The 26926-nt window shown below is 38.8% G+C and overlaps 1 protein-coding gene across 1 annotated transcript; it reads left to right on the top strand.

Moving 5' to 3' along the window:
- Positions 1–639: 639 nt before the first annotated feature.
- Positions 640–26911, top strand: LOC309435852 (collagen alpha-6(VI) chain-like; the record flags this gene model as incomplete). The annotated part of the gene is made up of 21 exons (XM_082044595.1): positions 640–1210; positions 3321–3881; positions 4917–5531; positions 6519–7079; positions 8340–8903; positions 9942–10517; positions 11405–11917; positions 13652–13998; positions 14108–14186; positions 16117–16262; positions 16495–16587; positions 20396–20449; positions 22021–22092; positions 22196–22222; positions 22664–22708; positions 22795–22848; positions 24007–24069; positions 24458–24523; positions 25787–25905; positions 26570–26605; positions 26866–26911. The coding sequence occupies 21 exons, from the start codon at positions 640–642 to the stop codon at positions 26909–26911; spliced, it is 5208 nt and encodes a 1735-aa protein (XP_081900721.1).
- Between the last annotated feature and the right edge of the window lie 15 nt (positions 26912–26926).

The raw sequence follows: 26926 nt of genomic DNA, 5'->3' as shown, positions 1-26926 counted from the left end.
GGTGAGAGCTGAGATTTTGGGGGTGAAGTGAAATTCAAGATATGAGCTGAAGTGTGAGGTGTGAAGTGAGGGCTGAGGTGTGTGAGCTGAAGCATGATGTGAGGTATGAAGTGAGACACTGAGGGGACAGGAAGGCTGAGCTGAGCTGAGGTGGGGTGGGGCTGGCCGTTTCCCAAAGTGCAGCCTTGCCTGGGAATGGCAAGGGAATAGCTTGTTAATCCATGTTTCTCCTGAAACAGTGAACTCTCCCATTCTTGGAAAATTTTACATACATAATGTTCTTGTGCACTAGAGAGAGAACATAAGACTAGCTTAGGTGTAAGCAAGCAAAACAGAAAGGTAGTCCTGCTCTCCTTTATGCTATTGGGTTGTGAAGTGAAACTACGCTCGATGGAGTATCTGGCTAATTTTGTCATGGTGCAGTTGACTAGAGATTTCCTCATCTGCAGGCATCTATTTTTCTGTGTGGTCACTAGCACATTTAACTGAGGTGCAGAATTTCTTTCAAAGTCTCATTTCTTGACAGTTGTAATGTCTGACTATGTTATGGATCTGGAAGTGAAAGGCGATGTAGCAAACTAAATTTTCTGTGTTTCAGTCCCTACAGATATTGTCCTCTTAGTTGACAGCTCTGACACTATGGAACCTTCATCTCTCCCCTATGTGAAAAAATTTCTGACCCGTATCATTGACAGCCTACCAATAGGGCCTAACCAATATCGGCTGGCACTTGCTCAGTTCAGTGATGAATTGTCCACTGAATTTATGCTGGACACTTACAGAAGAAAGCGTCCTATGGTGAATCACATCAGGAATAACTTTACACTTAAGGGTGGGGGTTCAGTGCAAATTGGAGTTGCCCTTGATGAGGCTTATGAAACCTTTTTCCAAAAGTCAGCAGATGAAAAAGAAAAGCAAAACATCATTGTGATTTTAACGTCAGCACCCTCAGAAGATGATGTTCAAGAAAGTGCCAGAAGCTTGCAGAGTCTTGGAGTAAAGATAATAGCGATAGGGACAAAAGAAGCTTCATATAATGACCTTTTTGAGATGGCCACCCCACCATTTCATTACAAAAATCCAGTGATAGAGGAGCTGCCTAAATTCTCAGAATATATGCCACAGATCATTGATGATATCACCCAAGTAAACATCAGCGACTTAATGGAAATAAGTACACTTGATTTCAGTGACATAGCTGTGCAAGAAGGTAAGCAGTGCTACTTCATTTCAGTCCCATGGAGAGTAATGATCATTTTAAACATTCTAATGAAAAAAATCCATCAGAAAAACTGGACTATATTGCATTGTATTTCCAAATGTTAAGATAACCTTTGTGCAGCATTACAGTAGTAATGTCAGCTAGCAAATATTTAATCTGGGCTTGTGGCAGGATGACAATATTGCATTTGTGATCTTTAATGCATATTGCGTGATCTGTAGAGAGAGGCAGCTGGAAGACACAGAAAAGGAAAGAGCACAACATCACCTGTGGGCTTTTCTTTGATGGAGTAGGCTCATTACCATTCAGCTGGACTAAGGCAGCTCTGTGGCAGATAAAATGGGAAGACTGCTTGTAGTCTTAATCTTTTCTGTCCCCTCTTTAGACTCCTACTTTTTAAGTGTGTGTATTGCATTTCTGAAATACAGTTTTGGCATATGCAGTAGACTCTGCACGGGAGTTTTGATGCAACCCTAACTGCATCCTCAGTGAGAGCTGTGAGAGAGTCAACAGGCATGTGGCCTCCTGAGCAGCACACTAAATTTCTGTGCTGAAGATCAGACATTGCTGGTGCAGGGAACTTCTTACAGATATTATTAAAGTGCATAATTTTCATATTTCAGTTTACACTACTAGAGTTCCACAGGGTGAATGCATTTGCAGGGAATTAAAAGATATTACTCTGCGATTAGGGCAGCTTTTTATTGATTTTAAAATATTTGTCAGATAGTGGGTCCTAAACTCTGCATTCCCTGCATGGAATAAACGTCATTTTCTTAGAGTTTTTTTAGCATACAGAGGAACATTAGGAAGGGAAGGAGGGGAACAGTTATGATTTGTTACAGGAGACAGTGATCACAGAAAGTGATCTCATGTCCCATTTCAGGCAACTCCTGTGCAGTTGTGCTGCTCTGGGGAGAATGTGACTTTTACTGCTTTGAGCATTTCTGGCTGGCAGTTGTTTCATCCAGCTGCCTAAACTCTCCTTGGTGAGAGCAGCAAGGTAAAAGAAATACTAATTTTTATGTGTATATGAATTTCCTAGATCTGCATAAAACTTCTGAGGGATAAAGCTGTTTTCCCACTCTGAAAGGGCTGAAGTAGAAAAAGGATGTGTAGGGTTTCCTTTAAAATAAAAATCACTGAACTTTCAGCAGAGTGTTTCAGATAACGCTAAACATATATAGTGAAACTATGAATACTCCTGTATTAGGCAAACATCACGCAGAGAGAAAATTAAGGTCACAAAAAATATCACTGCAAACATGGGAAAGCATAAACTGAAAGTTTCCTGAGCAACTTCCATGTTAACTACAGGCTTGTCTTTAATGACTTTCTGATTTTTCCCATGGGGACTCTGTGTCATGCAGGAATAGTGTGTACAGGTGGCAAAATTGACACTGACAAGCAGCTCTGAACCTGCCAACTTCCAAATGATGTATTTTGCAGCTTTGTTGTGCGTTTTATTCCATTCATTGAAAAATTTGTTTCCATTTCCATAACAACTCATATTAAAGGGTCTGTGAAGAATTAGTTGGAGCAGAACTCCTGTGCTGGGTTTTGACATATGAAATATTTCAAAATGTGAAATATTTCTATATATGAACTAAAACCAGGCCTTTGATATTTGTAGCTGAAAGAAGGCATAGGAAAGAAATTGCTTTCAAGAATTCAAATTAATTCTGAACGAAATTGAATACTTGAAAGGTTTTTCTTTACTAGGAGTAATGTAAAGAATTCATTTCCTTTATGAGAAATATAAGACCTCAGTCTTTCCTCAAATTCATGTTTCAGTTTGATCTTGAAGAACCATGGATGCGGCAGCCTCTATTAAAATCAGCAAAAATTTCAGATGTTGGACAAGTCAGCCTTTGTCTAGAACCCCGTTAGTTAAATGTTCTAATAGTGAAAAGGCTTTTAAAAACTAAAAAATATGTAGACCAGCTTCTAAGTATAAAAACTGTTTAAGCTTTTCTATTTCTGTTCCAAGACTGTTGCTGAATGAGCACTGTGTCACTTTATTGCCTCAACATCGTGTTCATTGTGTCTGGAGACAGTTAAAAATGATTAATACTATGTTTTTTTGTGACCTCTGCAGATACTACAGATATTGTCCTGTTGATTCCTGGCCAACATGACACAGAAAATTATGCATTTCCTTACTTCAAAGACTTTATTAGCAAATTGATATACAATCTGCCACTAGAATCTAACCAATACCGTATTGCACTTGTCCAGTACAATGATGATGTTCATGAAGAGTTTGAACTGGACACATACAAATCAAAGGAGCAAATGTTGATGCATGTGCGAGAAATGCAAACATTGCAAGATGGGCCACTAAACACTGGCAATGCCCTCCATTACGTTTATGAAAGGTATTTCCAAGTTAATGGAGGAGATAGAAATCAGGTTTTAGTGGTCCTGTCTTCTTCACCTTCTGAAGATGATGTGGAAGAGCCAGTGAAGTTGTTACAAGACAATGGAGTGAAAGTGATAGCCCTTGGGATATATGAAGCTGCGATACAACAACTGAACTTGATGGCTACGCAGTCATTCTCTTATTTTTTTCCTAAGGAATGGGACCTCCCTATGTTTTCTACAAATGTCTCCAATATTATTGCAGAGTTCCAAATGGAGAGCATTAAAGAAGCAGAAGGTAAGAAAATCAGTAATGTGGGAGATGACATTTAAGGACTTAGACCTTCAGTCTGATGCTAGTTATGAGAGGCCTCACGTACCTTCTCATCCCCAGAAACTTGTGTGACATTTAAGATACAACGGCTGCTGAAAAACTAAGAATACGGATATGTTAGCTGGGGTTTTAAATACCTTAGCATGTTTTAAAATAGGGAAATAGGAATATGGATGAGATGGATATAGTCTCATGCCCAAGAAGCTTTGTGCTTGTCATTGTTCTTAAAAACTTGGTGCTTTTTCATGTGTAGGAATGTATGAGGCACTTTTATTCTCTGATACTAAAAGTAATGGAGGTGAAGAAGTAATCTTTATCTGCTTTTATACATTGGTGGTAGATACAACTAGTATCTTTTAATGAACTGCAATTCCTTGTGAGGCTATGGACCCTCCACAATTAGTAAATTAATGAATAGTCTTTGAGGACCTTTGGCAAGTATGAATTGATGGATTATATTAGAGACTCCATTATCAAATCTTTAATGGTACAGCTGATAAACTTATACTCTTCCTGTAGTATTGAAAATAAGTTGGTGTACTGAGATTTTTCTTATATATATCAGGTAAATAATTAAAAAATAAATAGAAACCCCTGTACTTGAGGTGTTTTAGCATGCATTGTCCAACCAATAACCTTAGATATGTATCTTCTGGATCAATATAATAGAAAATACAGGCAAGGGTTGTAGTTACAAGAATGTGCTTCATATGGAAACTATAAACACTTCTGTTATTGTATCTCCCAGCTTTTCTGATCTTTTGGTCATTTATTTTAACTTAAAATGAGATTTTATCAGTTTGTCTTTCAGTAGCTTGTCAACTTTGGCTAAAAAGCATTTTTACAAACTTGTCTTACTTTAAATAAAGCAGAAAAGTTTGTCTTAGAAAAAAAAAGAAAACACCAAAAAACCCCACTCGACAGTCCATAGTTAATTATAGAAATAACATGGAAAATGGCCACTAACACTGCTTTATTCTCATCCTTTTTGCACTGCAGTATGTGATGGAGACTTGGTTGCTGACATTGTGTTTACAGTTGATCATGGTACTCCAAAGTCAAACTTCGAAGAACTAAAAAAATTCCTGCAAAACCTAACATCCTCATTTGATGTGAAGGAGAACTGCATAAGAATTGGCCTGGTGATGTACACTGAGGGACAAGAAGTGGTGTCTCGTCTGAACACAGACACAAACAAAGCTGAAATTCTGCAGATAATACAGGACCTTTCTGCTGGGTCAGGAAAAGCCAACACTGGTGCAGCTATTAATGCCACAAGGCTAAAACTCTTTACTGAAAGTGCTGGGAGCAGAAAGAAGCAAGGAGTAGAGCAAATAGCTGTTCTGGTTACCCACAGACACTCTCAAGACAATGTGAGTGATGTTGCTACTCATCTGCGGAGAAGTGGTGTGACAGTGTTTGCCATAGGTGTTGAAGATGCTTCCAATGCACAGCTGGTCCAAATCGCTTCTTATCCTCAAGAGCAGTATGTTACCAGTCTCAAGGAGTTTTCTGACCTGCAAAGGCAAAATACAGTTTTTCGAAAGAAGCTATTGAATCAGATACAAAATAAACTCTATGTCCAATCTGAAAGAAGCATGATTCTCAAAACAGGTAAAGCTTTCCAAATAACTTTAGTTCTTTCCAGGTTAAGGGGTTTTAACTATAGACTCACCATGACTGAGGTTGTGAGAACCTTCTCATGCTCTCAAATTGAACTTCTCAGTTTGAACCTTTGAGAAGAGGAATTTATATTTAAAATTGAACATCGATTCATATTTTACTCATTAGCATACTGCTAAAGTTCAGTAGTATTAAAAGATTGTTTATTTGTACCATTATTTAAGAGGAAGGACTAAAACTGGCAGAGAGCAAGTTAAAAACCTATTTAAGGCACCATTAGAGCTTGATCTGTTGGAAGATGCTGAATCTGAATGAGATTTCCCTAGGAATTGTTAACCTTCCAGTCAGTCTACTCTTTATTTTGATCAAACCTAGAAAATAGATAAGAAAGTGTACATCATGGGGATCTTAGCCACCAGGGTGTGTGTCCTGGCAAAATGAAATGTCTGAAGTTTTCAAACTCATCTGAACGTAGTAATAACAATGGAGTAGCCTTAGATATTTCATTAAAAATTACTTGTGGATTTATGCCCAAGAGCATGAAAAGTCAGTGGTTTCTTGCTGTGGACTATCAGAACATTAAGTGGACTGCTCCTGGTCCATGGAAACCTTTGCAACAGTAAAACCAGTCATACTGGTTAAATGTTTAACATGGCTATGTAATGGTGCATAATGAATTCTGGTGGATAAAGTTCGGGAATCACAGGAGGTTTTTGCTTAAAAGCATTTCAGATGTGTCTGAAAACTCCAAGTTCTTAGTTTTGTTCTTTCCAGCAGTCATATAGCCATGAATAAACAGTGCTTTGTTTCTTGGTGCCATACCTAAGATACCTAGCAATTTAAGTTTGCCAAATTTTTGTTAGCAGATGAAGACTTAATCCATGTATTAGTTTATTTTGTATTACAAAAGGAGTGGAGATAGTTGATCTGTCATTGCACAAAATGGTGATGTAATGGAGACTTTCTCATTCCACATAGGATGCCAGGACACAGAAGCAGCTGACATTTATTTTCTTGTTGATGGTTCATCAAGTCTTGACTACCTGGATTTTATGGATATGAAGAATTTTTTGAAGGAAATGATTAAGCTGTTTGACATAGGAATGAGTAAAGTTCGACTTGGAGTCGTGCAGTTCTCACATTTTAATGAACTGGAGTTTGAACTTGATAAATATACTTCAGCAAGTGATTTGATAAAAGGGATTGAAAATATTCGGCAAATATATGGAAATACCAACACAGGGGGAGCTCTAGCTTACATGAAGCCATTGTTTGAAAAGGCCAGGAGGCAGCGAGGAGTTACAGTGCCTTGCCATCTAATTGTTCTTACAGACGGAGAGTCACATGACAGTGTGAAGGAACCAGCCATGAAACTCAGGGAAGACCAGATTAACATTTATGCCGTTGGTGTGAGGGAAGCTAATGTAACTCAGCTTTATGAGATTGCAGGAGTGAAAAAGAGAGTGTACTTTGTACATGAATTTGACTTGCTGAATGATATAAAAAATGAAGTTACCAGAGAGATCTGTACCACAGAAGGTAAGACCATGCTTTCACTTTGTCCTGACAACAAAGAAAATAATCAGATTCCTTTCGATTTGATAGAGAAGTTATTTCATTAATAATGTAAGGTACATTTTTCTAGCTTGAATAATTTCACAGTCACCTGAAGTTTTCAGAGGGTAATGGTGATTATTGTGTTGCTTAAATTTTGGGCAATACCATGAAAAGGTCTTATTTCCAAGCATCTATTTCCTGTATATTACAGACTTTATTCTCTAGTTGCATGGAGAAATTGTGGATGCCCCATCTTTGGAAGCATTCAAGGTCGGGTTGAATGGGGCTCTGAGCAACCTGGTCTGGTGGAAGGTGTCTCTGCCCATGGCAGGGGATTGGAACTAGACGATCTTTAAAGGTCCCTTCCAACCCTAACCTCTCTATGATTTGATGATTCTATGAAACTAAGCCACCAATGTCAAAGACACCCAAAATCACATACCACTGTAGAACTAGGTCTGTGAATGTATCTAATTTTGAACGTGTCTTTCTTAAAGCTAGCTCTTGAGCCTGTTTTCCTTATCTTAAACAAGCCAGTCTCTTTTATCAAGTGTAGATAGGCACAGCATATACTTCAAATAGGATTCTAGAATCAAAATGTTCTGAAGTCAAAACAGTTTTACAATTTAAAGTAATAATAGAGTAAGAAGCATTCTCTAAATGGTAGCTTTCTGGCCAGCATTCACCAGGAAACAAGCAAAGGCTGTGTTGCACTAATATGTCCACCCCATCCTCAGTTTACTTCTTACAACCCTATAAAACATTAATTAAAAAATGTGCTTAAATGTGACCCACCACTGTGCAGGGTGTCCATTTGTACCTATCTATCATTTGGCTCACCTCTTTCTGTAAAATAAGCTGCTGCTTCCTACCACACTGAAAAGGAGAGAGAATTTTCAGGTTTCTCAGGCTCTAAAACAGCAACAGGCTTTAGATTTTTATTTTAGAAATTCCTTGTTGATCTTAAGATGCTGCTTCAGTTGCTTGCTGTGATTTAATGCTGACTGAATTGCAAACTGATGAAATTAATAATGTCCTTGTTCAGATCTGAGCAGGTAAAGTATTTTAGTCACAATCATAACTTACCAATGAACTAATAAAATCTAGAGTTTGAAAAGGCTTGTTCTGGATTTTTTTTTCTTTTTCTGTTTCTGAGGTTATTCTGTCTGTTTAAGCTGTTGGGTTTTTTTCTCAAAAAAAAGTAAAACACTGTAAGCTTAAAAATCTTTTTTTCCTTGACAGTCTGCAAAGAAATGAAAGGCGATATCATGTTTCTAGTGGACAGTTCTGGAAGTATTGGAGATGAGAATTTTCTGAAAATGAAAAACTTCATGAGAGAGCTGGTGAACAGAACAGATGTTGGTGCAGACAGAGTGCAGATTGGTGTTGTTCAGTTCAGCCACGAACCAAAGGAAGAGTTCAAGCTCAACACTTACATCACCAAAAGCGAAATCTTCAGTGCTATCGACAGGATATCTCCTCTTCAATCCACCACGCTGACAGGAGAAGCACTAAAGTTTGTGCTTAAATACTTTCAAGCCAGTAATGGTTCACGTCATGCAGTTAAAAAAGTTCTCATCCTGATCACAGATGGGGAATCACAAGATGATGTTAAAGGCCCTGCCACAGTGCTCCGAGATAAAGGCATTATTATCTACTCTGTTGGAGTTTTTAACGCAAACAAAACTCAGCTTGAAGAGATTAGTGGGAAGCGTGATATGGTATTCTATGTTGAAAATTTTGATATTCTAAGCCAGATAATAAGCAACCTCATTTTTGACATTTGCAGTAGAACTCCTGATGATAGTAAGTATGGTAACTTTCAGTAATGTATTCCTGCATGAGCAATCTTGCTAAAACTTTGATTCAAAGCTGCAGTTTCAATCATGGAAATGGCACTCATTTAAAATATCTTAGGTTAACTGTTGAGTTCAGTACTGAATTCTACCCAGCATCCAGTTTCTGAGCTTTCAAAACTCCCTTTCTTTACTTAGGGGTGAGGGGAAGAGTGGGGACAAGAGCAAAGCGTGAGGCACTCGGTGATTTACAGTCTTAAGAGGTCCAGACAATCTGTGTTAAGACATGTGGCTTAGGCTTTGTGTTACTGCAGTACAAAACTTGTAAATAAGGAGAGTTTTTAAGTACTACTACAATTAGCAAAGATGCTAAGCATCATTTTTTCTTCTCAATGGGTTTGGAAAAGGCATCAGTAGCTTACATAGTGAGAATGATCAGGGAAGCTTGAAATGTAACAAGTCACCAGCTATCATCTGTGCTGCTCTGTATGTCTGCAACTGGGAGAAGACTGCCCTTCAGAGGGACCAGACTATTCTTTCACCAGGGAGTAAGCTGGAGGAAGGATGTTAGCCCAGCTCTTCAAATAAGTAATTTACAACACTGAGACTGTAAGAAGCAAACCCACTGCTATGTTTAATTCAGATATGAAATAAACATTTGGATTTTTTTCTGTTAGATGTTAAGTGTCAACTGACAAAATGTGATGCATGCAAGGGGAAGGAAATTTCAGCTAATATTCATACCCTGTGGAAGGATAGTTTTAGGTATTTTAACCTAATAAAAATATTTCTATGACAATTTCTGTTTGCTTTGTAAGCCCTGTACTCTGGTATCCAGAGCAAAAGGACCGCATTTTTTATGAATATAAAAACTTTCATTGTCATATGTGCAACTTATTGATGGTAGCAAGACAGTTATCTATGCAGTAAACAAAGTTATACAGACATTGCACAGAACTCTGAGAAATTGACTTGAATTATAATAATCAGTAAGGTTCTGCATAATGTTACACGTGAAAACTTTACTTTTCTCAATTTGCTTTTACAGAATGCAGAAGAGTGGAACGTTTAGATATTGTGTTTGTTATGGACAGCTCTGGAAGCATAAGCCCCTCACAGTACCAGGCCATGAAAGACTTCATGATTTCCCTGGTGAAACAGTCTAATGTCGGCCCAGATGGAGTTCAGTTTGGAGCACTAAAATATTCTGATAAACCAGTTGTGCTCTTCTACCTCAATAAATATACTACAAAACTGGAGATTACTGAGGCGATCCAGAAGGTTGACCCTATAAGACAAACAACTTATACAGCAGAGGCACTGGTCCATTCTGAAATGTTCTTCACTGAAGAACATGGCAGCCGAAAGAACAAAGGTGTTCCCCAAGTGCTGATAGTGATAACTGATGGGGAATCCCATGATAAAGACAAGCTGGATACTGTGTCCCAGAGATTAAGGAACAAAGGAATTACCATCTATGCAGTTGGAGTAGAAGGAGCAAAGAGAAATGAGCTTCTGACAATGGCTGGATCAGAGGACAAGTGTTTCTATGTGGATACCTTTGAAGGACTTGAGAACTTAACTGCAAATATAACAAATGATATATGTGATATTTCAGAACCAGGTAAGTCTATACTCACTATTGGCTGTTGTGTCCAACTTCCTCTTCTCTTACAACTGTGTTTGAAGGAAAGCCTTGCAAAAGCATCTGTCAGATCGATATAGATAACATATTCTGTTCTGATTAATGTGATTTAAATTACAGTCATCTCTGTTCCCTGCTTGCTTATTCAGCTCTTGTAGTGGCTACCCTTTCCTACCTTCTCCTTCTGCCATCGTTCTGGAAGTAGCTATGGTTACTGTGCTTTATTTGCAAGTTGGTCCTTTGGGTCTATGGCAACCATACTGAGAACAATTTGGTTCTCGGAGAGGGGAGACACCTCATCAGTGAGTCCTGAAGAGTGTCAATTTTATATATACACATATGATAGGATTTATCATGCTTAACTTTAGCTGCCTGTAGCTGTCATGTCTAGTCACTGTAGTTTGCCTTTTCAAAGCAGTATGGAGAGCAACAGGCATTTTGGGTGGGTGAGTCACCTGACCTCTTTAGGCATTTGCGTGAGTCTAAAGTGAAATGTGCCCTTGCCCAGTGCATGTTTGGTTAAATTTATTTGCTCAGCAGGTAAGAGGAAAATGCACCTATGGTTACACTGCAACATACATGCTTACAGGAGTATGGTTTGTGTTCTGGGACTAGATGTCTGAATTTCTGTGTCTGTTATATTTTATGTGCTTAACTTTTTTTTTAGATCTGTTTATTGGGTTTTGGTTTTGTTTGTTTCGTTGTTGTCGGGGTTTTTTTCAATATGACTAGTAGGATGTGGGAGGTAGAGACGGGATTGCTAATAGAATTGTGTACTTTATAAATAATATTTTTTCCTTTATCTTCTGCAGCCTGTCCAGCAAAAGCAGATGTTTTTTTCCTAATGGACGGTTCCAAAAACATAGATGAAGAAAACTTCAGCATAATGGTGGACTTTGTGAGAAGTGTAATCAATCCAGCTGTTAATGTTCAACATACCAAAATTGGCTTAGCACTGTATGGTCGTGTCTATAAAGAAGAGTTCCAACTAGGCATTTTTCCGAACAGATCAGAACTAGAATTGAAAATGAAAAGCATCAAACAAATTAAAGGACACCAAAGTGATATTGCAAATGCACTTGAGAAAGTGAAAGTCAACTTCCAACCAGAAAAGGGTAGCAGAATACATGAAAATATCCAACAGATTTTGCTGGTAATCAGTGCTGGACGAACAACCAGTAGAGCTGCAAGAGCAGCAGAAGACCTGAGGAAGAAAGGTGTGGATATATATGCCATAGGTGTGGGAAATGTCGATCAGTCCCAACTAACACAGATAACTGGATCATCAAGTAGGAAATATGCTGTTGATGATTTTTCGAACTTGAAGACCATAAAAAAAAGACTGGTGGATGTTATTTGTGAGGATAATAATAGAAAAGGTAAATATCACTGAACCAAACTGTTCTAAGTTCATCTTTAAGGTCCCTTCCGACCCAAAACCATTCTAAGATCTCTGTTTGCTGCTTTAAGTATGCTTACCAGTTAAGAGTGGTTCTTTAGAATACATTTGGCTGATCTGCAACACTCTAGAAATAGAAAAGAAAAATTTTTCTGACTCACATCAAGATAATGGTCTCTGTAGAACAAATAAGCTATATCCAGTCTCTCTAAAATTGCTGAAAGAAATGACCCAGGTGTTTTCTCTTTGCTCCCTCCATACAATAAAGGATATGAGCTGATAAATAACCACCCATGTCAGTATACATTGTGTTAGCTGCCCTTGCTGCCCAGGCAAATACTCTTCTTCTCTGGTACATAAGGTAGTTTCCATTTTCTTCCTGTCAGAAGGGGTAAAAGACACATGTGAACATTTATTTTGAATTTAGAAAGTTTACTGCAGGCTCATGCCCTAATGTACACCTCATTAACTTATGAGTGTGCTTGAGTTCTCATTTCTGCAGATTTGAACTGATTGATTGAGATAACACAACCAAGGCTTGAGGCTTTTAGTTTTAATTGTTTAAATTTCTATCCAAGCTTTAGAGTGTATAATGTTCATCTACATCCTTACTCAAAGTACAGCTTTATCACTTTCAAATATGTTTTTCGTTTGAGTTAACAGCCGTATCAACTGAACACTAATTTGAGAAAGTTAGAAGAAGTTACAATGATTGCAGAGCAGAAATAAAGTACTACTAGCAATAGGCATAATTCTAAAAATGTGTATTTTCTCTTCTCCAGAGTTACAGACAGAAATAATAATGAGAAAGACATTAGTCTCATAGAATACCCATGCAGTGACTAAGTCATGCCAGAGATTAGAGTAGCCTTATCTTATTAAACAAGGGACATGGTGGCAGTACTTCTCATTTTGTGGCATGTACTTTCATTTCAGTTCATCACTTCACATGCAGTGAGAAATTATGCTTAAATGCATATTCAGAGTTGGGTGCCCCTGCTCTGTCTGCTAACTGTGCAGAGCTGTGCATGCCACAGTGAATGTACAGGCACAGGTAAAAAGCATGATGAGGAGAGAACATATTGTTATCATCTGAAATCTTAAATATTAGGCATAGCATTACTTTTAAAGTAATAAGAATAATACAGCAGTTGTGTGTTAACTCTCCAGCATAACATGCTGAAAACAAACAGTCCTCTGATCTTCTAAATTCTACCTGCTCTTCTAAATTCTACCTGCTCAATTGCCTGTAGCTGGGGAATTAAGGGGAAGAAAGGGACAAAAACTGCTAAACTGAGAAAATACTGAGAAATACCTCCAGTGAAATAATTTCTGAAACTGATGCTGACATTACTGTTAAGAAGGGTTCTCAGATTTCTTACATAAGGATAATCACAGAACATATTTTCAGTTAAAGGCATTTAGGGATTTTTTTATAGCTTTATCTATCAAATATGGTTTTCATTTCCGCATTTTTTCCTCTAGAAATTAAGAACTGATCTGAGTGGGTTTAAGATGAAAATGTCTCTAAATGAATTAGAGACCTAAAGATTCATTTTAGATAATCTTAGCTGAGGCTTGGAGATGACAGATTCCAGAGGGTCCTGCCAACTTAGCTGATGTGCATTGGTCTCCCCTTGTGTTTTTTGTCTTCTGTTTTTCTTTACCTGAAATGAACATTGTTTGAGGCATTTATTTATTATTTTCCCAACAGTTGCTTGTTTCATGGACATCACTGTGGGATTTGACATCTCGTCACAAAGGGAAGGCCACCACTTATTTTATGGACAGACCAAACTGGAAAAGCATTTCCCTGACATTTTGCAAGCCCTCCTGTCTCTAAGAGATGTGAGCTGCAATGTTGGGTCCAAGGCACAGAGCAGTGTGGCTGTTCACGTGAACAATACTGTTACTCCAATATCTGCAAAATTCTACATTGACAAGGAATCTGTCCTGCGTAACCTCTCTGATGCTGTGATCAAGAGACCATCCCGACTTAATGTTGATTTCTTGCAGTCACTCTGGGAAACATTTCAGAATGAGGATAAGACCCGACAAAAGGTAATGTGATGACTTAAGCAAAATCATTTGATCAAATTATATAAGAAAGATTGAAATACAATTGTTATTTGCTTCTGTGTGATTTGAATTCTCCTTTATGTCTTTATAGGTATTACTTGTGTTCACAGATGGTGTGGACGATGACTTAGAAGCACTCGAACAAAAATCTGAAGAACTTAAAAAGAAAGGTATTTCAGAAAAGACATAATGTTTAATTTTTCAGGTGTCTTAGCAATGGAGTGACAAGAGCTTTTTATTTTCTTGCTGCAGAAAGAGCAGAGGGAGATTAGCAGCAAATAAAAGGAGTTATAGTGTCAGGTGCCAGGTGAAATAAATCAGATTAACTCCATTGAAGTAAGATTGACAATGCCAGATAAGACTGTCCTCCTAGCTTGCCCCTTATTTTTGTCTGTGGCCAGTAGTGGATGTTCCAGAAAACAACTAGTAGCAAGGACTAAGTGAACAGTAATGCTTCTTTGGGATGACTTCCCCGTTTAGAGATTTTATGAGCCCAAGGTCAGAGGGGCAGGGCAGAAGGAATGGAGAAGCTGCCACAGGCTAAGCTATTCTGATGTGTGCAGGAGACTGTCATGCAAAGAGCAGTGAAAAACAGAATTGGAGATGAAAAGCCTATTTTTGCTGAAGGGAGGTGCACGTGGCTTGTCAACTGGTATCAGTCCCTTTGGTGTGTGCTTGTGCCTCCTCCCATACAGACATCTATTGTCTCATGTCCATTGTCTCTTTCTTTCTTTTCCCTGTTCTGAACAGCAGGCAAGTGACAAGAAGAACTCTGGTGGAGTACAAGGGTAACAAGTGCAAGCAGTAAAATGGGGCATAACAGTCCTTGTAGCAAAGATGCTGTTAACTGCAGAGCAGTAGCAATGGGGAGAACATGAGGCTTCTTTTGACATTATGGCAGCCACATGGGAAAGATGACAAGATAGACAGATATGCACAACAGCTCACTCAACTGTACTGAAGGCTGTATTCCTTGGGATGTTGTGTATTGTTGGCCAGTGGTCCTGTGTCAATAAGCAAATTAGGTGTTGAAGTGTGATTTTGGATTGGTTTTAAAATAATTTTAAAGTATCTTCGGTCTAAGGTTTGCATGGTTTCTCTTTGTTTCTGTTGTTTTTTAAATTTCATCTGCTGGGGCTGTGCAGCAGCATTCAGCTAGATACTGCTCTCATCTCTGTTCGAATCACAAATCTGTCTGCTAGATTCACAGAACTTAAATCAGAGTATATTCAGCTTGTTTGAGTCTGCTGATATTGCCAGCTGTGTTGTACAACTGTATAACAGATACCCAGTACCAAGCCAGAAGCCTGGAGAAGTACTGCTTTTTGCTGTTGCCATGACGAGCATACTTGTCTGTGTGTTTGGCTCCTTCCCCAAGTCTCAACCTGGAATCCCGATGTAACTGCATTTTGAACTGAATTGTTGCCTCACTGTGCTTTTTCGCCTTACAAAAAGAAACAGACTTTTCCCCATTCTTTCTTTGAATAATCTGAGTTCAAGCGGAGCACTTCAGGGTATTACTGCATAGGCTATATCTTTTCTTCTTGCTTTGCAACCTGAGGAATTGTCTTGTGACCACAGGCTTACTCTAATTTCACACTGGTGTCATTATAGATCAATGTAAGGACATGCATTCTTACAGCAAAACCGGGCCGGAGAAACAGAGAATTCAGATCCGTAATTTCACTGATGTCTACCTCAGCTTTAGGTCTGCTGTTGTAGCAGATGGAATGATGACTTGGAGCCAGCAGTATTTGTTATTATTTTAACGTAAAAAGAAATGGAACCTGAAGATTCTTGTTTTCCCTAAGAGCTAAATGATGAAGTGAATATTTATGTTGACACCAAATCAACCATATGGTCTTGTATCATTATTTGTTATTCAAACAGGAAGATTTTTATGTTGATCCTTTTATTGGCTCTTCATTGTCACTAGCACCTCATTTGAATCACTTACGGAATTGTACACCATCAAAAGCGTGGCTTTTACAGCTGACATTTCTAATAGATACCATTCACTTTCTTCATGACGCAGGTATATATAAGATAGAGAAACTGTTTTTCAGTGGAACTGATATATATGTTCCTTTTTATAATTAGGTTTGGATGGTCTTATAACTGTTGTTCTGGAAGGAGCCTCCGATTTTCAGAACCTCCAATCCATTGAGTTTGGAAAAGGATTTGATTATGGAACTCACTTAGATATTGGCATGACAGATGTCGCTAGCAGGCTATCCAAGTTCTTGGTAAGTTAGTTGATAAATGTACACAGTAAGATCTTGGGCGAAAGAACTGCACAATCAGACCATAAATATCAAGTTTCGTAAATATGGCTAACAAAGGAGTCATGCTATTAATAGAGCATAAAATCCAGTTGTGTTCTTATCATGAGTGCTTCCAGTAAGAGCAGGAGCAGAGCCATGAAGAATTTTTTTTGGGGAAATACATTTTCACCTGCAGTAACTTCTTCTTTTTAAGAACAATATTGCTGAGAGAACCTGCTGCTGTTTGTCTTGCAAATGTACTGGGGACGAAGGTGAAATCGGAGACAGGGGAAAGCGAGGCATAAAGGTAAGAGTATATCATAGCTTTGTATTGCTAAGTTTGAGTTGTAAATAATGATGTAAAGATGTTTATCTACCTATGTTTTGTAGCATGATTTTAGTAAATCTTCCAAAATTATAATATGCCCTCTGTCTAATGATGCAGGAGGAGGAATCAGTCATCAGTTATAAGTTGTATGCAGGTGGGGGAACATTTTGTAATTGATGAGCTTATCTAAAGATTCTCATACTAGTTTTGCTTAGCAACTTGCCAGCCTTTCCCTAGAAAGTGTCTTTCAGAGATTGCGATTCAGAGACATCGGGAAGTTCCTAATAGCTGCTTGAGTTCCTAATGACCGCATTCTTTCACAGTCTTGGAACAACTTAAGGTAGCAATCGGTTGTTTCTGCAGGGGTTCTAGAAAGAACCAAAATCTCGCAAAAACATTGCATTCCATTTTGATAGTCAAGTTTTTTATTAAAGTCAATGGAAAGATGCCAGTCAAATGCTACGGGCTGGGGAATTAGAAGTTAATCCATACATACAAGCAAAACGTACTTTAAACAAAATTATTTGTCTTTTGATATTTTTTTTTTTTTACTAACTAGATGTCCAGTTAAGGAGTGCAACAGAGCCCTTCTAAATCTCAGACAATCTTGACTTCTCTTATTTTCTTTTCATTTGATGTAGTTAAGAAATAGTGGGAAGTTCTGTACTGTAGCTGGTAGTGTAATATATAATTCCACTCAATTTTAAACTTTGACAACTTCCGTAATAATTGAGAGTTGTGTCAAATGTCTGCACTAAATCTAAATAAAAACATGCTCTATCATGTAGATATTTGAAGAATATACTTTTTCAAACCATCAGGAGTGCAAATATGGTAGAAGAATGTCTCCTGTATAAATGAAACATCACTTTGTATACAGTCTCAATGTCTCTGTGGACAAATGTGTTGACAGGTCAATCAGTAATGGGTGGTGTTTCTCACCTGTGTGTTTCCACAGCCATCAACACTGTTGCTGGAGGATTCAGGTTTTCTGCCTCCAACAGCTAACAAAATGGGAAGCTCAGGCTTATGTAGTGTTAATTCACATACATTTTTTGAGCACCCATAGCTTTATTTAGTCCTGTAGCTCTTTGCTTTTCCAGAGGTAAAGAATTCCCTTGATTCTCTTCATGCTTGTCATAAAATAGTTTGGGTTGTAAGGGACCTTCAAAGCTCATCTAGTCCAACCCCCCTGCAATGAGCAGGGACATCTTCAACTAGATCAGGTTGCTCAGAGCCCCATCCAGCCCGGCCTTGAATGTCTCCAGGGATGGGACATCTACCACTTCTCTGGGTAACCTGGGCCAGTGTTTCACCACCCTCATGTAAAATGTTTATTCCTCACATCTAGCCTGAATTTCCCCTCCTTTAGTTTAAAACCATTACTTGGCCTTTGAACCTCATGAGATTCACATGGGCCCACTTCTTGAGCTTGTCCAGGTCCCTCTGGATGCCATCCCATCCCTCAGGTGTGTCAACTGCATCACTCAGCTTGGTGTTGTCCACAAAGATGCTGAGGATGCACTCAATCCCACTGTCTATGTCATTGATCAAGATGCTAGACAGTATTGGTCCCAATATGGACCCCTGAGGGGCACCACTTGTCACTGGTGTCCATCCAGACATTGTGCCATTGACCACTATTCTCTGGGTACAACCATCCAGCCGGTTCCTCATCCACCAAACAGTCCACCCATCAAATCCATACCTCTCCAAATTAGAGAGAGGGATGTTATGGGGGACCATGCCAAAGCCTTATGGAAGTCCAGATAAACAAACTCTGTAGCCCTTCCTTTGTCCAGTGATGTAGTTACTCCATTGTAGAAGGCCGCTAAGTTGGTCAGTCAGGACTTGCCCTTGGTGAATCCATGCTGGTGTCTTCAATCAACTCCCTGTCCTCCATGTGCATAGCTTCCAGGAGGATCTGTTCCATGATCTTCCCAGGCACAGAGGTGAGGCTGACAGGTCTGTAGTTCCCAGGGTCATCTTGTCCTCTGCACAACATCTCTTCTGCCCTTGTTTCTTCTTTCTTTACAAACATTAAGCAAAATCAAAGATAGGTTTGCAGGTGCACTTGCAGGACAGCTATGCCCTGCTGCTACTTCTAATGCTCTACCAGGCCAGATGGTGGGTTTCTGCCTTGCCAGGGCAAACTATAGCCTCTGTCACCTGAGAGTATGTCATCTGTGATCTGATATTACGCTTAATTCTGTGAGTTTTTGCAGGGAACTGAATGAGTGTAAAGAAAAGTGCTCCTCTGCAGCCTCAGTTTACAGTCAGAACACACTTTGGTGCTCCAAAAGACAAAGTACAAAGCAACCCCTTTCAGGGTAGTACTTTGCAATGCTGATGACTAAGTGGAGTAAAATTTGGGGGATCAGACTCTCTTTTTAGCCATCTCTCTCTCAGGAGAGAGACACTTTCCAAAAAGCTCTCATGAAATGTTGTGCCAGGGTCAAGTGTGTCCCCTGCCTGGCAGCATACTCTAGGCAGACAGAAGAAAACAGCCACTTACGTTAAGCGCTACCTCAGAATTCAGTATAATGGCTGTTGTGCAAGGCTCACTCTCCAAACATTATCCTGTTGCAGAAGAGGCCTCTGAGTTCAAGTAGGAGCTTCTTTTTGGCCTATGAATAAGGGGAAGGGGAATGAGAGATTGAAAGAATGTTCTGTCTTATCCTCTATGATATACAACAAGGGTCATTTAATACTGGACATTAGGAACACTCATTAAGCCTGTGTTGAGACTCAAAGCCCAGGACAGCTGTTTCTGGTGCAGCTTACATCTGTGTGGAATCACAGGCCAATTGAAATTCCCACCTTGGATTCAGAATGATTTGTTTTGGTGATATGATCTCTCCTAAAACAGTTCTCATCAGTCATACACGTTTTAAGATTCTATCTCCACAACTTGTTTACCGGTATCCTTCCTGGCCTCTAAGCCAGGGTGAACAGTGTACTCTCAACTCTTATATAAATAAATGTTACATGAACTCCTTCAAAAATAATGACTTGGAGAAGGCATGTTCTATCCTATGGGTGGCAATTGCTCTTTGATCATCCTCAATGTACATTCTTGCTCATCCAGACTGACAAATGTGGAGCCAATTATCTCATGCCAGTGTGGAGAAGATACAACCATACAATCATAGAATGGTTTGGGTTGGAAGGGACCTTTGAAGAACATCTAGTCAAACAAAAAGCAAAGACAAAAGAGAAATTGATTACGATTTTTGATACAAAAGGCATTTAAGAAGAAACTATTCAAAGCAGAATAAGAAAATGACCCTTGTTTTCTGCCCAAACCAGTAAAACATTCACCATAAAAATGCAGAGTAAGCACTTATGTATGACAGATTGTGAATCTTGTACAAGATTTTTTTTTTTCTATCAGCTTTTAAAGATTCAGTAAGTAAGATATATCGCAATGTTGTCTTGAAATGTGTAATTACTTGTTGGAGACACTTTAGAACTTTGAAAGAGCTTTTTCTGGAGCCTACAGTGAAAGAAGACTGTTCACCCTGGAGCATCTTTGGGCCACCTTCAAATTTACATGTGGGATAAATAATGCATTAGCGATGAATTAAACTGTTAGTCACATTAGGGGAAACATTAGGAGAAAAATTATCAGTAAAGAAGTTGTTACTCAAGTTTTCAACAGTGTTTGAAGCCCAGATTATGCAGAGGGACAGAATATATTGGCCCATTTAGTTTTTTCCAGAATTTCCCAATAGTTTCTGAAGGTTGACCACATATTATAGAATTATCTCTCTTCTTTTAACTTCAGGGACCTAACGGTGTTAAAGGCAACCCAGGATATCCTGGAGATGAGGGAGAACCGGTAAGTTATAACACCTTAAAAACCTGTGTTTGTGAAAACGAAAACCTTTGAGCGGGGGGCGGCGGGGGGGAAAGACCATCTAAACTAGCTGGATAGTGAACTTACAAAGCTGTATTACCTTTAAAGTGAGAACTCCCTCACATCACTTGAATCAAACAGAGACAAGATCGTAAAATTTCCAGTAGCATTTCTTGGAATATAATGGACATATGTTGCAACAACCTGCTTAGCACATATGTGCAGCTGGGTGGGTGCCTACATAGCAAAGCTATTTGGTAACTTATTTTTAATCCTGTAGAAGACCTCTACAAAAAGCATTTTTTGTTGTTTTCTTTGTTTATTTTCATGTTTTCCTAAGTTATTATTGAAAAATCAAAACCAGTCTTGTATGGGGAAACTAGAAGTAAACAAATGGAGAGAAACCCAGGCATTTTCTGCAGAATAAACTGTTAATAAGCCACCAGCTCTTTGATCCTAGGCATCCATTTTTAGATATTTTTGATTGTATCCAAATTAGATGTGTTTTTTGAAGGCCACCCAAACAGCATCCTCTTGATTTGACCCAGATGTTTGGTTTGGTTTTGTTTGTTGTTTTTTTTTTTTTTTTGCTGGTAGGTTGCTGAAATCAAAAACATGAAAGGGAAAGAGACTGGGAAATGTATTGCAAGGTTATGACCACCTCTCAGATTGATGGATACGTTTGTTTGCTCCCAAAAGAGCAAACAGTTTTCATCTAAATAGGTTTTGTTTCAAATTAAAAAATAAAATAAAAGGTAAATGAGCAAAGACCCATTAGTGGAAACTCAAAGCACTATGGTGACAATAGGGAAGTATCATAGCAGTGTAATGGATACTAGGGAGGAGCCCGGCCTAAAGTTGTCCTGAGGAGGATGCAGTAACTGTTCTGTTGGTGTTGGCAGCAGGTTATAATGGTTTGTAGGCATTGCTTTGGACCACTGCTCACTCAAGAGCAAGTCTTCATGTGACGGGATGTAGTAAGTCCAAAACCAGGCCGGCAGGTGTGTAGTGGCATCATCACATTGTATTTGCTTTACTACGCAGGAATAAGTTTTTCATGGAAATCCTGTTAGCCAGAGCCACAAATATTGGTTCTGCTCTGTGAGATTTCTATAGTTGTATGCAGTTTCAAATCTAAGATGCACTGCTATAGTGATGCTTTTTTACAGGAGTCAGATTTGTCAGAAGGGTAACTGGAGACTTGGGATTCTAAGTGTAATGTGAATATTAGCAGAACAATGCAGACAGCTAACAGACGTCAAAAGTGTAGCAAGGGAGATTAAAAATATTTTAACATTTGCTAGGATACTGCTGATATATTTGATTTTTCATAGAAGGTCAATGAATTATGAGGATCTTGCAGTTGCACATTTTTCTGTTGTTGCAATGTCTTTAATCTGCAGTCAACCAGGGACTTTACTGGGTCTGCTGTTCTTGAGAAGAAGGCTTTCCAGGACTATTGGAGCAGATCTCTCTAACAGATAAATTAGTTGCCAGCTTGTGTAAAGCTCACATAAATTTAAACAATTGGATTCTTCTTTTCTCTCTTTCAGGGCCCAAGAGGACCACCTGGACTACAAGGAAGACAAGGCAACGTTGGGTGTCCAGGCAAAAGAGGTTTAAAGGTTGAAAAAAATTCTGGACATACTGTTTCATTGTGATTTAGAATAATCCTTCAATGTTTTTATTACATGTTATTTTAAATTTTGCCATCTTTTTTCTTTTCAGGGATTTCGAGGATTTGTTGGAAAAAAGGTACAATGTGACTCTAGACAGTCTGAGTTTGTGAATGCAGTATTATTTAGGGCTTTGTCCTGCACTAAATGGAGATTTAAAGAGTTTTGTAGAGATGTCAGTGAGTGTTAAATCAATGTTACTTTTTTAAGTTGCTTTGCAGACGTCTGGTGCAATGCCCAGCTTATTGTTGTGCCTAGGGAACATACAAGAAATGAAATTTCAGGCATTAATTTATGTGTTTAGTTTTTCTTCTTTTTTTTTTTTTGTTGTTTTGTTTTGTTTTGGATTTTTATGTGTTTTTTGTTGTTGAGGAGGAGGGTTGTTGTTGGTTTGGGGGTTTTTTTTGGTCCTTTTGTTTGTTTGTTTTTTAATCTTGGTCTGTGTCACCCTGTTCTTGCTAGAGTTTGTAAATGTGCGCTTGTTTATGTGAAAAATTAATGAATATTTGTATTATTTCAGGGTGACAATGGAGAAGATGGGATTGATGGAATTAGAGGAGAAGTAGTACGTTATTTTCTTCCTTTTGCCTTCTTGACCTCAAAGTTACTGAGTGGCAGAAATGAATCAATATACCATATTTTGTCTTTCAGGGACTTCCTGGGGTTCCTGGAAAGAAAGGAGAAAAGGGTGACACTGGATATCCGGTAATACTTTGTTATCTTTTCTCGGTCAGGATTTGGATTTAAGAACAATAGTATGGCTATTTCGTGAAACTATCCCTGTGAGAAATGTCTTTAATGAACTCTCAAACACAAAAAGTAGACCTTGTACTACAGAGTTATTTGTGCATTTTTAATTTGAACTCCTATCAGGATAGGTATTATAGAACTTCCAACATCTGAAGAAGAGCAAGCTACTGATGAAGAGCCAGCAGGTATTTTTGTAAATAGAGTGCATACCCAGAAAATAGTTGGTCTGTAGGATGTTTCTATTTGAAAGAGAATTTGAAGAATAATTAGATCTGTACCTTACAGTCTTCTAGATGGGCTTTTTCTCATATTTATGAAGAGATCAAGTAATTTATGCATATGACTAATTTTTGTTGGGCTAAAGATAGATATGAAGCCACCTACCTGTGTAGTACCCTGGCAGGTTCAGATACACAAGACAAGAGATTGTTTTATTACCTGTGTTTGCCAAGGTCAGGTAGCATGTTTTTGATAAAGCATGGAGCAGGCCTGTTTGCCTTTCCAGTTACCTTGTGGTCTGAAACAAGGTGTGACTGAGGACACTAAATTGTAAAAAGAGATACTGCCTTGTGGCAGCTTCAGTAGACAGCTGGAGAATTGACCATTTGTCTTTTCACTGATGAGACAATATTTGTAGAATGGCTAACTGAAGCAAAAAGCCTGGTAGGCACTGAACATTTTGGCTTGGTCCATGTAATAAAAACAATACTTAGTGGGATCCAAGGTCATAATTAGGGTGATTGGTTAGAGTTTAGCCTCCACAATTCAATGCCTGTTCTTAGAGATGGCAGGCTGGGGGGTGGCCACTGTGCAAGTCTATTTGGAATAATTTCTGTTTTGCTGCAATAAGTATTTTGAAATCATTCTTTAGTTAAAAACAAAACCAAACCAAAATAAAAATAAACAAAATGTAGAGCACAGTGCCCGTTTCTATATTGCTTCCTGTCCAAGAACCCCCAGGTTTCTGGTTTTTGGGGAGTGGAATTGGGGAAGAAGCTATGGGTGAGAGTGTTTAAAAATGAAAGTTGAAAGGTTGGAACTTGGGCCAGCCTGCATGAAATTCCTCATGACAGTAGTGCTTCAGGTTCTTACTGAGATATCTTCTTCTTTCAGGGAAGTCCAGGGCCAAGAGGACCCCCAGGTGATCGTGGCCAGAAGGGCTTTCGAGGAGATCCTGTATGTTTTTTTCAAGTGCATGATTATTTTCTAGATGCAGACTGTCTTCTTGTATGTACTCATGAGACTTTACATGTAGTCTCCTGTGCACCAAGGCAAAACCAAGATGTTTGTCTGGTGTGTTCACATGAAATGACAATGACTGTAACATGTACATAGGCTTTTTATTGACCCTTCATATATGTAAATCTCTCTATTGTTGTGCTAAAGAAGAATGTTTACAGTTTTTAAATAGTTAGTACCACCAAATCTGTGATCTGTTCTCTCTGAACAGAACTTCTTTTAATGTTGACAGTCATCATACACGTTGACTAAGGACTGACTTGTTTATTTAACATCTCAGATTTTGTAAGACTAAGAATTCTTACTAGCTGTTTCTTTTTTCCAGGGCAGCCCTGGATTGAACAGTGCAATAGCAGGAGCAAAAGGATTTGCAGGAGAAAGGGGGCAAGAGGTAATCCTTTAGAAATATGTGGAATTTCTGTAAATTTCTGCTTACCAGTAATACAATTTACTCCTCCTACCTGCACTATATTAACTATGTCTTTGCCAAGGATATGGGAACTTAATACTTATCAAATGTGATGCTAACACAGGTGTTAAAGGTCTCTAATCACAAATACTGCTGAAAAGGAATTACTACCACTGTCAGCATCAAACCCACAACGCAATGATAAGCAGCTGTTCCAGTGTGCCAGTCATTTAAGCCTTCCAGTTTTAAAAGATGATGTTATGATAGCCACTACATTCCATGGGTTCTGGGACATGTGGACTCCTCCCCAACCACTGAAGCCCCATCAAATGCACTCTAAAACCTAGGAGGTGTCTCTGTCCCAGTCCAATGGATGCTGCTGCTCCTGTTTGCAGGTTTGCCCAGTATCAAGGTTCAGCCTGTATTCCAGAGAGATATATTCATAGAGGACACCAGTGCAGTCAGACACACAGACTACCACAGACAGAGCACTGCCTTTAGCAGCATCCACAAACGACACTACCAGAACTCATGTGAAACATACGTACAGATAGCAAAATTTTGAAGTGCAACCATATTCACAGATCTCTTGGATATCAGCATAGCTTCTAAATCCATCTAAGATCTATTGGCTGGACTGTTGGCAAGGGAATGGAATACTCTCCTTAGTGAAATCAGCTAGGGGGGAAGCTCAGCTACCTCCAGGGAGAAGGAAGAGCCCAACTTGCACTTAGAGTGAAGCAAAACCAGATCTGGTCGTCTGGATGAGAGACTGGAGAAAATGGTCTGATGTAGATCCATCAGTGCTTTCAGGGAGAGATAAAAGATTGGGTGAGCCTTTTATCCTGTCACGCAATGGTACCAATGCTTACCTCTTGTGCAATACTTCCCAGCAAGAGTATGCCCTCACAAGCAGTCTGTGTCATTATTCTCACTGCAACAAATTAAAGACGTGAGGCACAGAACAAGCAAGTAAGTTGCCCATTTATCAGAGAGCCAGCTAGAAGCAAAACCAGCTCTCTAACTCCCAGGTCTGTCCTCTTAACAAGGGCCTTCAGGAATCTTTCTGAGAAGAGCTATGACAGTATTTGCCAGTTCTTAGATTGTGCTATCAGCCAGGCCCATTCAGAGACGTGTAACTGGTTGCCTTTGGTGGTCGATGCTGTTTACTGAAAGACTGGCAGAGAATGTTGTGGGGAAGTCCCACAAGACAGTTTTTTGCTGACTTAAAAATTTGGCATACAGAAATGGATGAAAGAAGAACCAAGAAACTGCAGCGATGCTAAGAAAATTAAATTTTCTGTGTACAGGGTGAGAGAGGAGAAAAAGGCTCACGTGGCTCATCAGGAGGTATTGGCAACCCGGTAAGTTCCTTTAACAGAGGACACTTGTACACAATGAAAAAAAAAATCATTCTTAACTTGCTTGGGTGTCGCAGTTGGGATGGACAAACGACATAGACCAAGTTCTTAAGTACAAACAGCAGTCTCCATTTATTGCCACAGATGCTTTTTTATATAGTCTTTACCTGCTCAAGTGTCTTTTTGCTATTGGTTACAGGCTGCAATAGTAACATATCATTGGCTAATTTTGCTATCGTCAATGTTACTCTTTTACTCTGTTCTTTCTCACGGTACACCTTAATATCTTCAAGGTCAATCTCTGTTCCCACACCCTCCGTCAGGGAATCCACGGACCCACCGTAGTCCCACATACTTGGGCTTGATTTATTGGGAGAATGCTAAAAATCCTATGCCTTGTATGCACTGTTGATAGCAATATTAAATTGGGTGAAGAGCAATACTCGTATTGTTAAATAAAAATACATTTTCCTAAGCAATGGCACTGGAGGCCAAAACTGCTACTGTTTTTGTAAGGATTTTTTTGTGTAAAATTTTAAATTTTGCATTTTTTTAATCTTTCAACTGGAAATTTTTAATGGAGCAATCACTACAAGTTATCCACTTTTAACAGCGTTCAGATGATACCTAACGTGGCCTCACGGCCATTTTTTTTACCTTGTCTTAGGGAATACCAGGACAAAGGGGACAACGGGGACCAGAGGTAAGAACTATTCTTTTCTCACATCTGCCTTTTCCATGTAGGATCTTGACCAAGAATTTTGAAAAAGAGAATTCAAAGTAGTTGTGCTAGATTTGTTTGAGAAACGTGTATGCTTCATTCTGTTACACTGAAACATCTGCAAGAGTATGTTCCATACATTGCACAGATAAAACTGCAAATTTTAGGTGTTTATTGTTTGCGTGTAGGTACTGTTAGATACGTCAAAATTCTTATTTGTTTGTATCAATTTTTGGCATTAGGCCTTTGAATGCAGAAGATGCTGCTTTTAGTGGTCTTTCCCAGTGACTACAAGATGAAATT

This window comes from Streptopelia decaocto, assembly GCF_964273445.1.
Source record: "Streptopelia decaocto genome assembly, chromosome: 2".
Lineage (NCBI taxonomy): Eukaryota > Metazoa > Chordata > Aves > Columbiformes > Columbidae > Streptopelia > Streptopelia decaocto.
The sequence above is the reverse complement of the archived record's forward strand: the minus strand, read 5'-3'. Positions and strand labels throughout refer to the sequence as shown.